We start from the raw sequence: 17,835 nt of genomic DNA, 5'->3' as shown, positions 1-17,835 counted from the left end.
GTAGCCATTAGTGCTCGGCTTGGAACGCTTGAAACAATAAGCGGTCCGTGGGTCTCGGCGGTTGAGTGAAAGCTCACACAGATGCGGAACATTATAGAGGAGCTAGGGGGCTAGAGAGCCTAATGAGAAAAGGAAAAATGAAGTACTTGTTTGAATCTTGAGCACATAGATAGAAGGGAGTGATGAGTTCAATAAGCTAAAAGGGAAGTTTTTGATGATAAGCAAGGGTGGCCACAATAGTTATGAGGATGGAGGATATTTGTGTTAAGGAAAAAAATGACAGGAGTAGGTTGTAGGATGCTAGTTAGAAATAGGGGCTAGGTATATAGATTTGAAAAGAACATTTTTTAGTGGGTGAGAGCATGGAAGCTCTACACATCTCAACTTGTAGAGTCTCTTCTAGGGATATTCTTAGAGCAAACACTAATTGAGAATTATTATTGGGTTGCAAGGAGAGAGAAGGAATCTGAACAATCCTTTGTGGATAATGTTAAAAAGGAAACGCAAGGTTGGAAAAGTGGGGAGAGAAGAGAGAAGAGTAGTGTTTTATATTCCTCTCCCCACTTTTCCTTATTCTAAGGAGAAGAGGAGGGAGAGGGGGTAAAAGGCACAAAAGAGAGTTCATTTTTTTCCTAATGTGAAGCATGACTAGCTCCATAATTCTAGTGTTGTAGATGGCTTTGACTTTGCAAAGTCCAAGACCTGTAAATTTTAATTTTAAATTATATCCCTTGTTGGAGTACACTAAGATAAGGCCATTTACATTTGTTTGACATACTAGTCCAACCACCCCTTGCACCTAAAATTGTCAATAATCATTGCATGGATAGCAAGGAGTCAATTCTAGTGGAGGTGATCTAACTTGGAGTTGTATGTAGCTAGAGTGCTATTGCCCAACATTTGGAAATTCCTACTTTGAGACTTGGAATCAAAAACTTTGCTTCCTTGCATTGTAAGGTCGATGCCATATGTTAGCACCAATGAGATGTGACTCATGGATTTATTATATGTAGTGTGATATGCACTTAGTGTGGCAATTAGCTTGTGGTCCTAGTTAGAGTGGTAGGCTTTGACATGCTTTGGTCATCATGGTAGAAAATACTTCATTTATGGATTCCATCTAGCCATTACCTTAGGGATAATACAATGAGGATACCAATGTATCATCATAAAGATTTTAACGAGGTGTTCAATCACTTGATTTTTGGAAAACGAGAACCTTAATCACTAACAAGGTTCAATGGGCATCTAATACGAGAAATTGTGTTTTACCAAAGGAACTTGGTTGTGGTTTTTGCATGAGCGGCATTGTGATAGGCTTGAGCCTTTGCCCTTTTTGTGATGTGTGATCAGTGATGGCAACAAGGATGTATTTGTATGTGAGTTCCTTTACCATTGGGGCTAATGGGTCCACAACAAAAGTCAATTTCCCAATTTAGAAAGATTGTCTAGTTGTAACGAGAGAGAATTTGATCCTAACCTTAGTAATCGACGGCATTCCTCGCAGTGTCGTGCACAAGGTGTGTGAGTGATGGCTAGAGCGGCGATTGTAGCACCTTATGGGCTGTCGTAGTAGCAGTGAAATAAGAACTACTACGTGTGTGTGACAGGGTGCTAGGGGGAGAGTTCAGATACTTTGATATTTCTGCTCTGCGCTCTGTGGCTCCAAATGGGGACAGATCTGCCTACAGGTTTAGCAAGCAAGGCAGATGCCATAAGCAAAGCTCTGGAAGAGGCAGTGCCTTTGCAGGAGCCTCTGCCCATCTACCAGGCCATGCGGTACTCCCTCCTTCCACCTGCACCATCGCCATCATCATCAGCATCAACAGTATCGTCATCGTCAGAAGACGCCTCCCGCCATACCACACCAGGAAAGAGGCGCCTCCATGGCCTCCTCTGCCTCTGCTCCTGCGAGCTTTTCCAGGTCTCCCCGCATCTCGCCATGCCGGCTGCCTGCGCCCTCGAGATGCTCCACGCTGCTTCTCTCATCCACGACGACCTCCCCTGCATGGACAATGACGACCTGCGCGGTGATCTCCCCACAAACCACAAGGTCTACGGCGAGGCCATGGCCGTCCTGGCGGGAGACGCCCTGTATGCACTCGCTGTTGAGCATGTGACGAAGAACACTGCAATTCAGGCGTGTGGAGCTAGGGTTCTGCACGTCGTTGCAGAGCTGAGCCGGGCTGTCGGATCTGAAGGCATGGTGGCCGGACAGTTTCTAGATCTCACTTCAAGCAGATCTTCAGAGGAGTCAGGTGCAGGCAGGGCATTGGAAGAAGACACAGCGGAGGACGAATTGCCATCTCAGTGGCACGATTTGCAGAAGATCCACATCCGTAAGGTTGCGTCTCTGACAGGATGTTCTGCTGTTTGTGGTGCCATTCTCGGAGGGGCGACAGAGGCCGAAATTGAGAAACTCAGAGAGTTTGGGTCTTCTGTGGGGATTCTGTGCTCTGTAGTAGATGATGTTTTGAAGGCTAGTCAGAATTGCATGAATGGGGAGAAAACAGGCAATGCTGATCTGCCATCTAACTTGAGTCTGCTTGGAATTGAGAGGTGCATTGCACTTGTGGAGGAGCTCAGGTGCAGATCAAGGCAGTGCTTGCAAGGTTTCGATAAGACAAAGGCCGAGTCATTGCACTGCTTAGTTGACTTCCTTGTTAATCAAGTGAAATTTAGGGGTCTGCTGCAAACCCCGTAAACAGGGATCTACATATGTAGGTCCACCTTACATGTCTTACAGAGCCTAATCAGTTGCAATTCAGGGGTCTGTTATAAAACCCTTAAGCAACAATTTACCTAGTTCCGTCTCAAACGAGGGCTTGTATGGCTTGTGTAACTCGGAGTGCACACAGGTATTTTACAAGATTTTGAGGCAAGAAGTTCAATTTACATCTAAGTCTGAGAGAGAGAGAGAGAGAGTGTGTGTGTGTGTGTGAGATTGAGATTGAGATTTGTTAGCAGCTCTGCAAACATGCTACGGATTTCCTTCGCGTTGGCTTATGTTAGCATAAGGTAATCATAGGTGGACGCTCATGACTTTGTATGGTATTGATGAGATATGGCATGTGCAGTATCTCGCCCTTAAAATGGGCAATTTTGCCACATTGTGGTAAACGATAGTTGGGTTGGAGTTATGAAAGCGAGTTTTTGGCTTAAGGATTGTATATAAATTGTTTAATTTGTTTAAGAAGCATTAAATAATTTAGTATCGAATGCTTTTCAAATTTAAGTATGCCTTAACTTAAAACTATACAAGTATTGTTCAAATATCTTAACACTCTAGCAATGTAGAGAGTACTTGTATAAACAAAAGTAGGAGCTAGTTGTGCCTAGCTGGTTGTGGTTAAGCTTGTTGTATATGAATAACCTTCATATTTGTTTCATTTGAATTATTCGACAACTAAACAACGAGAGCACAACTTTTACAAGTGGAGGCTTCATCAATTGATGGGGTAGCGTTGAAAGTAGTAGTCATTCATATGTTAGATATGCTCAATGCACCACCCTCTTAAGGTGCCACCAATGATCCATAGTGCTCAAAGTTGTAAGGCCCTCATTATGAGAAGTCGTCATATGTGAGCTCGGATATTGGTTGAGTCTTAACTTGTATGTTAGATGAGGTCTATGTAATCGGATGGCAAAAAGGTGAGTGTTGTGCGTTTAATCTTTGGGTTAGACGGAGTAGTTAAGCTGATAGCAGCTCAAGGTACGTTGCATCGAATTGCGGGGGAAGGGAGCTAATCAGGTGCTTTTATTTGGGGTTCGAGAGTCACAGAAGCGGCCGCCTTGGTGAGGGTCAAGTGGCAGCGCCTCAATCCGATGGTAAAGGGAATATTCCCCTAGCTGACTAGTGAAGACTTATATGGTAGATCGGTTAGGTCAACCTAACCACCTTCGCGGGCTATAAAAGTAAACCCCTTCACAACCATCAATTATTTATCTTTCATCTAATTTAATTAGAGTTGTTGCAGCTAGCTTTAAGCTTTTCACCAATCTTTTGTCTAGAGTGTTGAGATATCGAGTTCCACTCGTGATACGCCAGGGTGACCGTTGTGCATTTATGTCATTGACGTGTCAGTTGCAGATGCGGTTGGTACACTGCCCATGAATAATAGCTACATGATAGCTATCCTTATCTATTCTAGTTCGTGGCTCAGTTAGTATGTCACCTTAGTTAGTTGAGTTTGGTTTGAGACCCATATATAGGGTTCTTCTATTTCTTTGTACTAGAGTTCTTTTGGCTTATACAACTAAGAAGAGGAAAACTGTTTTCAGCCTCCACCCTTGTGTGTCTTCCCCCATTGTGCAAGCAAGAAAGCTTCAAGCGAGACTCCTTCATTCTCTTCCACAATCTTGACATGGTATCAGAGTCTTGTTCGTGGTAAGGAGCTCAAGAAAGCAAGCCAAGCTCGCAGTGTTCTGGTAAGAGGAGCAGTGTTACTTTCATCTTTTATTTTGGGAGCAGATCTCTGCAGGTAGCACAGCCGGAAAGTGCAGGAGTGCATTGTCTCAGGTTGAGACGCCCTTCGCGGTGAAGCAAGAGGGCAGTATATGCTGCGGGACAAGGGCTTTAGGCCTTGGCGACCTTGTTTTTTTGATTTGAGGCCATTTCGGGGCCTGTTTTGGAGGCGGAAGTTTTCTGCATGCATTCAGGAAAAGACTCAGTTTTATACTGTGCAGCCACTGTTTTACAGGTCGGTGAATAGTTACTGTAAAAATTGCATTGTATGCTTGTGCGCAGAGACATTGGGAGTTACAGAATCACCCCTGTTGCCTGTTGATGCAAAATCGTCATTAGGAGGTGACTGTGTGGTTAAATACCACTTTCGCTAGTTTTGGAGATTTTCCCTTGTGAGGGTGAAGCTGTGGTTTTTGCAGTGACATAATTTTTTGCAGTCTTTTGTAATGGCATCTGATTCTCTTTCACAGATTGTCACTGAAAAGCTTGACAAGAACAACTTCCAAGCATGAAAGTTTAGAATGACGAATTTCCTTATGGGAAAAGGATATTGGGAATTTGTTGCAGGAAATGAAGAAGAACCAGTTCTTCTTGATGTTCCCAATCAACAGCAAATGCAGGCATTTAAAGCATGGCATGAAAGAGCCAGGAAAGTTATGTATTGGTTGTCTATCAGCATTTCAGACTCTATGATTGTGCATATTCAGGATGCAAGTACGTCAAAGGAGGCATGGGATACTTTGTCAAAAATGTATAGCACAAATACGCAAGCCAGTAAAATGCAGCTCAAGCAAGAGTTGCACAATGTGCAAAGAGAAAATATGAGCATCAACGACTACCACATGAAGGTGAAGAAGATTGCAGATGCACTTGCTTCCATTGGGTCACTAGTGAAAGATGATTTAGTTTCTGTGACCTTGAATGGTCTAGGAAAGGATAATGCACAGTTTCGGACATCCATTTCAGTTCGTGAAAGATTTCCTGATTTTGAGGAGCTGATTGCTCTTCTAATTTCTGAGGAGCAAAGAAATGGTGGTGCATCTTCTTCAGGAGGAACTTTAAAAGAAGCTGTCTTCTACTCAAATGCTGGAAGAGGTAGAGGCAGAGGTAGAGGAGGCCGATATGGAGGCCGTGGTAGAAATCAGAATATGCAGCAAACTCAAGAAAACTAGTCCTATGGAGGAGGACGTGGTAACTCTAGAGGCAGGGGGAGCCAAAGAGGTCGTGGTGGATGGCAAAGAGGCCAAAATGCAAACAGTAATGTTGAATGCTACTATTGTGGTAAAATGGGTCATATGGCTAAAGACTGCTATAAAAAGCAGAATGACATCATGAATGGAAAACTGTAACAAGGAAATTATGCATCCTCTAGTAGATAGGGTGATGACAGAAATGAGCATTTGTTTATGGTGCAGCACATGAACAATTCTGTGACAAGTGCAGAAGAAAGCAACGATGTATGGTATGTTGACTCAGGTGCATCAAACCACATGATAGATCATGTAGAATGGATGGAGGATGCAAGGAAAATGGAACAACCAGGATTTGTGGAGACTGGTGATGATACTGCACATCCTATTGTGCAGATTGAAAAAATTCCCTTATCTATGCAGGATGGGAAAAAGAAATACCTGTCCGATGTATTTCATGTCCCGAATATCACTAAGAATCTGGTTTCTGTTAGTCAAATGGTTGAACAGGGCTTGCAGGTCAGATTTAATCCTCATGGATGCTTTGTTGAGGATATGAAAAATAAAGGTCGCTTGATAGCAAAAGGAAAGAAGAAGGGCAGAATGTTTACATTGGATGCAGACATGTCTGAATTGAGTGCAGCAATGTTTGCACATGGGACCGGTGTAGTTGCAGATATTGATATCTGGCATAAACGCATTGGTCATGTTAATGTACATCGACTTAAATCAATGCAGGCCCAAAATATTGTTGCAGGTTTGCCGAAATTCATGGTTGCAGAAATGCATAAGGTATGTGAAGCCTGTCAATTTGGAAAACAGGCAAGGAAACCATTTCCTAGACATGTTCAAGAGAGTGAGAAGCCATTAGAATTAATCCACTCTGATGTGTGGACAACTAAAGCTGCATCTCTTGGAGGCTGTCATTATTTTGTCACTTTTATTGATGACTATAGCAGAAAAGTTTGGGTGTATTTTATGAAAAAGAAAAGTGAAGTTTTTGGGTATTTCAAAACTCTTAAAGCTATGGTTGAAAAAGAAACAGGCTTGCAGATAAAATGCCTAAGGTCAGATGGAGGGGGAGAGTACCTCTCAAATGAGTTTGCAAGGTTCCTGCAGGAGCATGGCATAAATCAGCAATATTCATGCAATCATACCCCACAACAAAATGGAATTGCAGAAAGAAAAAACATGCATATTGGAGAGGTATCTCGTGCCATGCTCAATGAAAAAGACTTGCTAGATTTTTATTGGGCTGAAGCAGTTACTACAGCAGTCTATATAATGAACAGGACTCCCACTGCAGCAATACATGGAATGACTCCATAGGAGAGGTATACTGGTAGGAAACCAGATATTTCTCATTTGAAAATTTTTGGTTGCATTGCCTATGTACATGTGCCAGATGAGTTGAGATCCAAGTTGGATCCAAAAGCTGAGAAGTGCATCTTTATTGATTACTCTCTGCAGCAAAAAGGGTATAGATGCTATAACCCTTCTACTCGTAAGTTTACAGTGAGCAGAGATGTTGTTTTTGATGAGATGAGTAGCTGGTATAAACCAGTAAATGTGATTGATGATGTAGATGCACAAAATGGTAATGCTGCACAAAATTCACAGCAGCAGTCACAAAATATTAGTGGACCTGGAGCGTCCTCTAGCAGTGGTTCACATTCTTCGCCATGGACAGGCAGATTGAGATCAGGAGAATCTTCTCAAAGTAATGTAGATAGTGGTATGCAGGTATCACGAAAAGGAAAAGAGAAGGTTGATCAGTCCATGTTTGATGTGAATGCAGGTCACTCTTATGTGGATGGTGAATCCAGTGGCTCAGAACAGAGCATTGATGATGAGTTGGGTATTCCTTCTATTGTTACACCTGGAGTAAGAAAGACCAGGGATGTTTTAAGAGCACTTGGGAGTGAACCTACTTTGCACAGGTCTACGAGAGCTAGGTATCTTGTGGATAGGCTGAAATATGATGGATTTACAGCCATTCACTATGCATATATGGTTAAAGTGATACAGGAACCAGAACCCACTTCTTTTGAGGAAGCCATGGGAAAAGAAAAATGGGAGAAAGCCATGGATGAAGAAATGGATGCCTTGGAAGTAAATGCTACATGTGAATCGGTACCTTTGCCTAAAGGTAAAAATGCAATTGGCTGTAAGTGGGTTTATAAGGTGAAGCACAATGCATATGGTTTTGTGAACAGATACAAGGCAAGATTAGTAGTCAAGGGGTATGCATAAACGTATGGCATTGACTATGAAGAAACATTCAGTCCGGTTGCAAGGATGGCAACCGTAAGAGCAGTCATTGCTATGGCTGCATCAAAGGGATAGTCTTTACATTAGATGGATGTAAAGAATGCCTTCTTGCATGGTGATTTGCAAGAAGAGGTCTATATGGAATAGCCACCAGGTTATGTGCATGCTGTTCATCCTGAGTTTGTTTGTAGGTTGAAGAAAGCCTTGTATGGCTTGAAGCAAGCATCTAGAGCATGGTCTGACAAGATATGACAGTATCTTGTCACTATTGGCTTTCAGATTTCCAAGGCAGATTTCTCACTTTATGTGAGAAAAACAGAGAAAGGTATTATGCTACTTGTCATTTATGTTGATGATTTGATTATGACAGGTGACAGTGATGAAGATATCTTTCATGTGAAAATGCTATTGAAGCAGAATTTTGAGATGAAGGATTTGGGAGAGCTATGTTATTTCTTGGGTATTGAGGTGATTAGATCACCAAGTGGGATACAGCTCTTGCAGAGGCAGTATGGATTGGACATGCTGTCCAAATATGGGATGACAGGCTATAAGCCTATTTCAGTTCCTTTGGAGCAGAATGTGAAGCTGAGCATAGATGCAGGTGAGCTTCTAGAAGACCCTACTATGTACAGACGCATAGTAGGAAGTTTGATTTATATGACTATTACCAGGCCAGATTTGAGCTATGTTGTTGGATTGGTAAGTCAGTTTATGCAGGCTCCAAGGAAACCACATTTGGATGCGGCTAGACGCATACTCAGGTATGTGAAGTCCACATTGCAGTATGGACTATTTTATGAGACTAGGGTTCAGATACAGTTGCATGGATACACTGATGCTGATTGGGCTGGTAGTATTTCTGATAGACGATCTACCAGTGGATATGTGTTCTCTTTTGGGAGTGCTGCAGTCACTTGGAGCAGCAAGAAACAGCCTACAGTTGCCTTGTCGAGCACAGAGGCTGAGTACAGGGGTGCAGCAATGGCTGCATGTGAGGTAGCTTGGTTGCATAAGCTACTTTATGATATGCATCAGTCTATAGATGTACCAGTTGTCATTTATTGTGACAACATGAGTAGTATACACTTGGCAAATAACCCAGTCTATCATGCTAGAACAAAGCACATTGAGGTGCATTATCACTATGTGCGAGAGAGGGTTTTACTAGGTCTTATTGATCTAGTTTATGTCAGCACAGAGGATCAGGTAGCTAACATATTCACGAAGGCATTGGGCGCAGAGAAGCTGCGCAAGTTCAGAGACCTGCTTGGTGTGCATGAATTGGGATTGAGCTCGAGGGGGAGTGTTGAGATATCGAGCTCCACTCGTGATACGCCAGGGTGACCGTTGTGCATTTATGTCACCGACGTGTCAGTTGCAGATGCGGTTGGTACACCGCCCATGAATAATAGCTACATGATAGCTATCCTTATCTATTCTAGTTCGTGGCTCAGTTAGTATGCCACCTTAGTTAGTTGAGTTTGGTTTGAGACCCATATATAGGGTTCTTCTATTTCTTTGTACTAGAGTTCTTTTGGCTTACACAACTAAGAAGAGGAAAACTGTTTTCAGCCTCCACCCTTGTGTGTCTTCCCCCATTGTGCAAGCAAGAAAGCTTCAAGCGAGACTCCTTCCTTCTCTCCCACAATCTTGACATAGAGTACCATCTGAGCTTCACAATGGAAGTGCACGGGTGGACAGAGTCATCTTTGTATCAATTGTTTGGAGCTGAGTAAAAGTTTTTAATTCTCTTATTGTTGGGGTAAAGGCGCATTCGTCGTGCCACCCCGTGTATTACTACACTGACAGTATCCACCACTGCACACTGCAGGTGGCGGGTGCCCGTCACTATCACACTTATTCTTTATTCTTTCAGTGACTAGTAAATAAAGGGAGGCCCAGTCACACATTGTGACTGTTGGAGTTCCCATTTGTCTCTCTCTCACTCTTCTTGCTCTTGCTCTCCACCATAGCTCGTGCATGGTTATTCGATTCTCTCATCCCTTTCAACTGGTATCAGAGCTTGGCTTCCGATTGCTCGAGCTCTTCTCGGTGCTTGCTTAGCTTTGCATCGACTCCCTTCTTGCATTGGATCTCCATCCCGGCAACCATATCCGATCTTCCCGAGCTCCCGTCACTCCCTGGCTTCCTGAGCACCTTCCCGACCTATTGAGGTACCTTCAAGGCATTGGTATTGAGGTATTTGATCATTCTTTGAGGGTTTTATTTCAGTCTACAGGTTGCAAACAGCAAGGGCAGCCATGGCTTCAAACCCTTGAAGCTTATTCCCCTTATATTGTGCCTTACACCTATCAAGGCTCAAAGAGGCTTGTCATAGGCCTTTGATAGGCCCTTCTTGAGCCCCCCATTACCCCCTTTCAGCCCACGTGGAGCAGCAACAAGTTCAGCACCAACAGGGCAGATTGTGCCATTTTTTCACGCTGTTAGCACTCGTCTACTTCAGCTCCACACTTGGCCATTGCTTCTTGCTCTCTACCTTGATCAAGAGGGCTATTAGACTTCATGTTTGATGTCATTCAAGCTTTGGGCATTGGTGTTGATCATTCGGGGCTGATTTTTTCAGATTTGGGATTGTCATAACAGGCTGAAAACATGGCAGCAACATTGGCATTAGCATTTATTGCTTACACTCCATTTCTATTGTGCTATTTGATGCCTCTATGCGGCCTACTTGATGCCCGAATATCTTGGGAATGTATGCATTCGATTTGCCCATGATTTAGCATTGTTGTTGGGCTGGAAATTGACAGTTTTGGACTGTTTAGAGCTGCTGTACATGAGCGGGCTGAAGCTCATTTGTCACATGTATTGCTTCTCTATCGATACCAGATGTATGCTATGGGTTATGCCATGATGTATTACACTTTGGGGATCGACTTCGAACTCATGATCGTGATTTCGGAATGCTTTTGAGCATCGCATTTGCTCCATTGTTATTGGTTTGTCATTGGCAGTTTGGTCGACTTGACTGGTATTTGGGCCGCTTATGCCTATTGTCTGTACTTGACGGATAAGCTCTATGCATTACATGCTTTTGTCCGTGGTTGATGCCTCTTAGTTCGTCCATGCTTGACATATATTTTGGAGCTCTGATATGGATGTTTTGAGCACTTCCGACTCACAGGGATATTGACTTTGGGTTGCTACAGGATGTATTGACTTGATTGAGATCTTGCCATTGGGATTATGTCTTGCTCAGTGGTTGCTACGATAGTTGCTTCATGTATGTCATGCTCTCTTGGATGCGTCTGACGCATTGACTTGGTCACTTGTCACTGGTACTTTGTCTTGGGTTGTTTGAGCTCTTTAGCTCGCCTGTACGCCGTTTGTGCCAGTGGGAGCATAGTGTATGCATGACCGACTTTGAGCAGTTCATGTCTTGGAGCAGCTTACAAGTTTGAGCAGCTGTTTTTTGAGACTTTGGGATTACCCTTCGACCTTTTGGATGTTGCATTGATGTATGTCTTGGTCTCCGAATCGCTTATGAGCTGAGTCTCTTGCTTTGGATCCGCTTTCATTTTGGGCAGACACCTATTTGTGTCAGGTTTTGGCAGTTGCAGGTACATCTTGCCTAGATTGTCTGGGGGTGTGCCTCTTACTGGCAGATGCTATTTGACATGTCTCGGTGTTAAGCTCATGTATTTTCACTGTCATTTGGCTTTGCTTTGTCCTTTTCATGCCGGATTTGGACCTAGCACTGTCTAGTTGACTTTTGATCCAGTTTTGGGACAGTTTACTCTCATTATTGCATGTCCGCAATTTATTACAGTAAGCATTTATTGGTGGACTGAGCTGTATTTTTCATGCTGAAATGTCTTGATTTGGTGTACTGTACCTCGTACTTGGTGGGCAACAGCTTGTTAGTCAGTTTCCTAGTCATTTTGCCTTGGATTTAGTGGTTTTTTGGTTGTTTACAGTAGAAAACAGCAAGCATTTTTTGAATTGTCTCTGCATTTACAGTTTGCATTATGGCTTCTTCTTCGACTGATAATGCCATATTTAATATCACAAAGTTGGATGGTACCAACTATGGCTATTGGAAGAGCCAAATTTGGCAGGTCTTGGTGCAGAAGAACCATGTAAAGCCACTTCGATCGAGCGGGTAGCAGCCTGCAGGTATGAGCAATGATGACTAGTTTGACTTGGATGCATACTGTAAGTCCACAATCATACTCTCTCTGACTGAGCAGGTTCATTACAATGTAGTGGATGAGGCACAGACCGCATGGTAGTTATGGGAAAAGATCAAGAATCTTTATGATAAGAAGAGCCCGGCTAGTCAGATGTATTGGCTCAAGCAGCTCATGGATCTGTGCATGAAGGAGAATGCGACGACATTTTCCGATGAGGTGACCCCACTCTTTTTGGTTGGGACTCTTGGAGAGTCGTGGGATATCTTTCGTACTGCCTTGTGTGCTCCTGCTATACTGAGCTGAAATTGTCTGATGTAGAGAGTGCTCTTCTGCAGGAAGAGATCAACAGGAAGAACTTGGATGCCTCTCGTGTTTCTCATGCTTTGACAGTTAGAGGCAGGAATGACCGTGGGAATGGCCATGGCCGTGACTCTCAGAAGGGTCGGTCCAAATCTCGTGGAAAGTCGCGTAGTAAGTCGTGTGGACACAACGCTAATGTCACTTGCCATCATTGTGGGAAAAAGGGCCATATCAGACCACAGTGTCATGAGTTGCGCAATGAGAAGCACAAGGACAAGGGGAAGGATAAAGTGCATGAAAAGTCTTCTGATCACAGTATTGTATCTGCGAAGTCCAGTGTAAAGATCGAAGAGATCAATGTTACGCAGATTGAGGAGCCATTTGACGGTGATGAGTTTATCTTGGTAGCTAGTTCATCTGACAACTCACAGTTGACTGAGACTCCTAGCATATATGCATATTGTTGGCTTTTGGAGTTTCCATCTGTCTCTCTCTCTCTTTTCTTGCTCTTGCTCTCCGCCATAGCTCATGCATGGTCTTTTGATCCTCTCATCCCTTTCAAAAGTTGGGATAAATGCGCCTTCGCCATGCCACCCCGTGTATTACTACACTGACAGTACCCGCCACTGCACATTGCAGGTGGCGGCCACCCATCACCGTCACACTTATTCTTTATTCTTTCAGTGAATAGTGAATAAAGGAAGGCCCGATCACACATTGTGACTGTTGGAGTTCCCATTTGTCTCTCTCTCTCTTTTCTTACTCTTGCTCTCCGCCATAGCTCGTGCATGGTCATTCGATCCTCTCATCCCTTTCACTTATCTGTTGTGTACTCTCTATCTATTTCTCAGATTTTGTTCGTTGCGTCATGTAATTATTACATCATCAATGTCTACTCAATAGTATGTCTAAGAAGAGAGAAGAAACACAATTAAAAGGTTAAGAAAACAACCACAAAGTACTAATTGCAATGTAAGTTTTGTGTTTTGAATTATGTGAGTCCCATAGAATACGTATTTGACAATGTATTGTATATTTTGGGAACATTGCCATTTTTTGGATTTGCTTCCTTCACATGAGATTACTATGTGAGACAATAAAATGACATTATTTTTTGGAATTGCTTTCCTCATAAGGAGATTGATGCAACCTTCAACAATTCTAAGCTTTTGGAGCCTTTTGATAGGTGAGATCAATATGATGCCTAGATTGAGATAGCCCTAGGACTGAGAGTTGATATTGTTTGTAATAAGAGGATGGGAGAAGTGCAACAATGTCATCTAAAGAAGCCAATTCTATGTACATGTGATGGAATGATTTTAAGATGGCATACACTTTGGACAATGGGGTGGGGCATAGTTGACACAAGCCACAAACCGACTAGGGTAAGTGCAGTTCCTCCTTTGGGTTGTGTATTTAGCTGTGTGTTGGTGGAGGCTAGTTTACGTAGCAAACTTCTAGAGTACTCATGTTTGGAGGTAGAGGGAAGAGTCCCTATAATTTCTTTAATGTTAGCATTATATTCTTTGACTAGAGCAAGTCAAAAAGGGTGATGGACCTTTTGGGCTGTAGATCTTCAAGCACCAATTTATCATGCATGTCCTTGTCATGTTCTCCAAGTATAGCATGTCAAAAGGGTATTGCACCTTGTATGACATCTTTAAGCACCAATTTTTAATATAGAGAAATGAGGCTTAAATATTCATCTCCATATTATTTTTGAGAAAAAAATTGTATGGTATGCTTCTTTGAGCATAAACCATATTCCCTAATGTAGGTAATTTCAACTTTGAGGTTGTATTTGGAGAGTATGAAGGGTTGAAAGATGGTTTAAGACACTAGGAGTGAGGGTGATTATGGCATTCACTTGTAAGCTCTCCTTGGATGGCCTACAAGGAGAGAAGGCACCTTGCAAATTGATGCATTTGATAGTCTTAAATTGTTAGTAGCAATAATCTTATCCATTGGTATCTACCACAATAATAAAGCATGGTTCTACATCTACTTAAGAAAAGTAGAAGTGGTATCCCTCGTGTTTGCAATGTCAATTAAAATGTTGCCATGTCAACCTCCACCAACACATGCAAGTGGGTGTGAGTTATAAATGCTATGGAAATCTGGGATGCTTGCTTTTTATTTGCTACTAGTAAATGATCTCACATATTGTTTTTCCTGGAGTGTTTTTAAGACAAACAACAAAAGATGCAATGAATATGCTATTATATTTACCCTTTTGCCTTTTACATTTGGTGATATTTATTGGTGCCACCTAGCGCAAACACACAAGTCCAACTAACAAACATATTGTGATCACACTAATGTTGGATTGAGACGGTCATAGTTATTAGGATTTACTTAAGAGTTGTGCTTATCAATCCCATAGTTGTTGACATACAATCTATATTGTACCCATGTTGTTTCACGTCTACAATGACATAGTTTGAGATGATGTTGTGGGCTTCTCTAATGTCTACTATTCTTCTGGTTATTTCCTTGTTAGATGTAGGGTATTGGTGGAGGAGGGATGCACTTTTTTCTTTTACATGCTTTGTGTGCATTTTGATTGAGGGCATGGTGTATTGTTGGTGAGTACAAGGTTGCTTAGTTGACCATTTGTGGATGCTTTAAGTTGCATGAGGTATAATCTATTTCGAGAAAATCAATAGATAATCTACTTCTAATGTTGATAGTTGGAATTTTGTTTTGCATGACAAGGACATCTTGAAAGATATGTCAATGAGAGTTTAGAATCATATCATATATGACAAACATACAAGTTGGCAATAAGAAAATTTAACTTTGATGAGAACCTTACATTGCTAGAATAAGAAATATTCATGAAGCTAAAGCAAGAGCTAGAATAATTTTTAGAAAAGTATATGGTTTGGATTAATAAAAGATTTATTCTTAAATAATCATGAATTCAAGTGTGGTCTAAAAACTTTCAAAGACATTGCTAGGCTCATCTATTCATAATTATTCTGGTGACGTGTTGAATACCCTCCCATGAATAAATAATTTGACAAATGATAGTTTTCCTCTCTTCGAAAAACTTTATGAAAGAGAGTTGATGATGTACATAGAGTCCACTAAGAGAGAAGGCCAGCCCAAAAAACATATCATTTCAGCACTCAACAAGACTTCCTACCATTTGTATGTTTTGCATGTAGCATCAAAATGATAAGTCTATCATCAAAGAAATTCTTTGTGTAATGTCCATGGATCCATATCACTATGGAAGTAACCGTATGAATGCATAAAGGCATCAAAATTATGACACCATTCTCCTTAGGTGCCTACTTAAGTCCATAAAGACTCTTTCTCAACTTGTATACTAGGTGTTCCCTACCCTTTTTCTCAAAGTCTTTAGGCTATGTCATATAGATACCCTCATGCAAGTCCCCATGAAGAAAAGCCATTTTCACATGCATCTAGTACAAGTCCAAATTTATCTGTGCAACCAAGGTCAATACCAAGTGTAGGATAGTCATCTTGACCACAAGAGAGAAAATCTCATTAAAATCAACTTCCCTCTTCTACTTAAGTTTCTTGGTAACCAATCTAGCCTTATATGCTATCTTAGGACAATTAAGGATAATTTTTAGCTTGTATATCCAATACATGTTTTCCATTAGGAAAATGAATCAAATCCCATGTATGGTTCTTTTGTAGTGAATCATACTCAAATTAATGGCCCATGTATGGTTCTTTGGTAGTGAATCATACTCAGATTAATGGCTCTCCCAAGAATGACTATCACCTTTGTATGTAGCCTCCTCATAAGTGAAGGGCTCACCAAAATATGTCACATGACATAATGCATAGAGGAAAAATAATCAAGAGGATACAAGGCTCTAGTGAAGTATCTCAAGATTGGCTGTCAAGCATGTATGGCATATCCTCCTTATCAAACATCATGATCATACACAACAAGTCGATCATGGGCCTACATCATGAGCGAATGTAGTATGTTATTTAACTAGGGCTATTTACACATGGTAATAAGAGGCTCCTCTTAAAAGATTATCCTATGTATCTTGACTACATGCTCTTGTCTTATATGAATATTTTTCTTATTGAATACAATATCATGGCTATGGATAACCTTACAAGTGTACAGATCCCAAAGATGATAGTCCATCTCACTTGCATCATTACGTCCAATAAAGATACATTTGATGGACTTTGGATCCAACTTATTTTATTTTTATTTGAGAATATGGTAGAAAGACTCACATCCAAAGACATTCAAGTGTGTACGAGGGAGGTTTACCAAACCATACCTCCTTTGCAACTCTATCACCAAGAGCAATGCATGAGGATCTATTAATCAAATGAACAACATTAGTAATTAGCTCATCCAAAAAGTATGGTGATAAGCCTATATGGCTAAGCACACTATAGACTCTTTTTTGAACAGTCCTATTTATGCACTCTATAATATCATTCTAGGATGGGCTGTATGGAGTGATCGATTGATGCTTAATACCCCTCCTATCACAAAATTACTCAAGTACCTTAGAGACATATTCACACCCATTGTTAGATCATACGCATTTCAACCTATGTCTAGATTGAATCTCAATCATAATAAAAACACTACAAAATATAGCTAACATCTCTAATTTCTACTTAATAGGATAGGTCCAATATTTATGTGAATAATCATCAATGAATATTGCAAAGTATTTAGTACCACCTAATGGCTGATAAGATATGGGACCACAAACATATAAATAAACAAGAGCCAAAGGTTCACCCACACATGTAGAACTAGACTTTTCATGCAAGTTATGAGTTTCTTGCCATATAAATAATGATCATAATAGTCAAAACATTAGTAGTTAAGAGATGATAAATACTACAAATGAGTGAGTACTTTCATTAATCCTTTAAGGGACATGTATGGAAGATGGAAATCCCAAAGAGATATATGAGGAAGATTAGGCACAATCAAATCATGATCAATGGAGCCAAATACAAGCAAGGGATATGGACTACCAACCTTGGCACCTCTTAAAAAAAAGGACTACCACAAGTAATCTTCCATGCAAAATCATGACAAAGGAGACATGGTGCCTATCATCATCCGATTGTCTAGCAAAGATAAGGATTTAAGTCAAATCTAAGACATCGCATAGATCATGAATCAAAATGGATCACCAATATCAAACTAAAATTTCACATCACCTATGCTAATAATATCCAATCCACTGTGATCTCCTAGTCTAACCAAACCTATTTTAGTATAGTTTGTATAAAACCGATCATGATGTGGAGTAGCATAAAATGAAGCCTCCAAATCAAGAAGCCAATATTGAGAGTACAAAGATGGGGCATCAATCAATTAAGCAGCTTCAAGTGATGAAGTAACAAGTACATGATTATCTGAGCTATAATCCAAGAAATTTATCTCTTCTATCTTAAGACTAGACTTAGGAATGATGCTACA

At 41.2% G+C, this 17,835-nt stretch overlaps 1 protein-coding gene across 1 annotated transcript; it reads left to right on the top strand.

Annotated features, from left to right (window-relative positions):
- The first annotated feature begins 1,669 nt into the window (after positions 1-1,669).
- Positions 1,670-2,704, top strand: LOC148038248 (geranylgeranyl pyrophosphate synthase, chloroplastic/chromoplastic-like). Its single transcript, XM_087675234.1, has one exon. The coding sequence runs from the start codon at positions 1,670-1,672 to the stop codon at positions 2,702-2,704; it is 1,035 nt and encodes a 344-aa protein (XP_087531360.1).
- The last annotated feature ends 15,131 nt before the right edge of the window (positions 2,705-17,835 follow it).

The sequence above is a fragment of the Lygodium microphyllum genome, chromosome 3 (assembly GCF_053477565.2).
Source record: "Lygodium microphyllum isolate KBCC chromosome 3, Lygodium_microphyllum_v1.1.10, whole genome shotgun sequence".
Lineage (NCBI taxonomy): Eukaryota > Viridiplantae > Streptophyta > Polypodiopsida > Schizaeales > Lygodiaceae > Lygodium > Lygodium microphyllum.
Note: the sequence above shows the minus strand (reverse complement) of the source record. Positions and strands in the feature narration are given on the sequence as shown.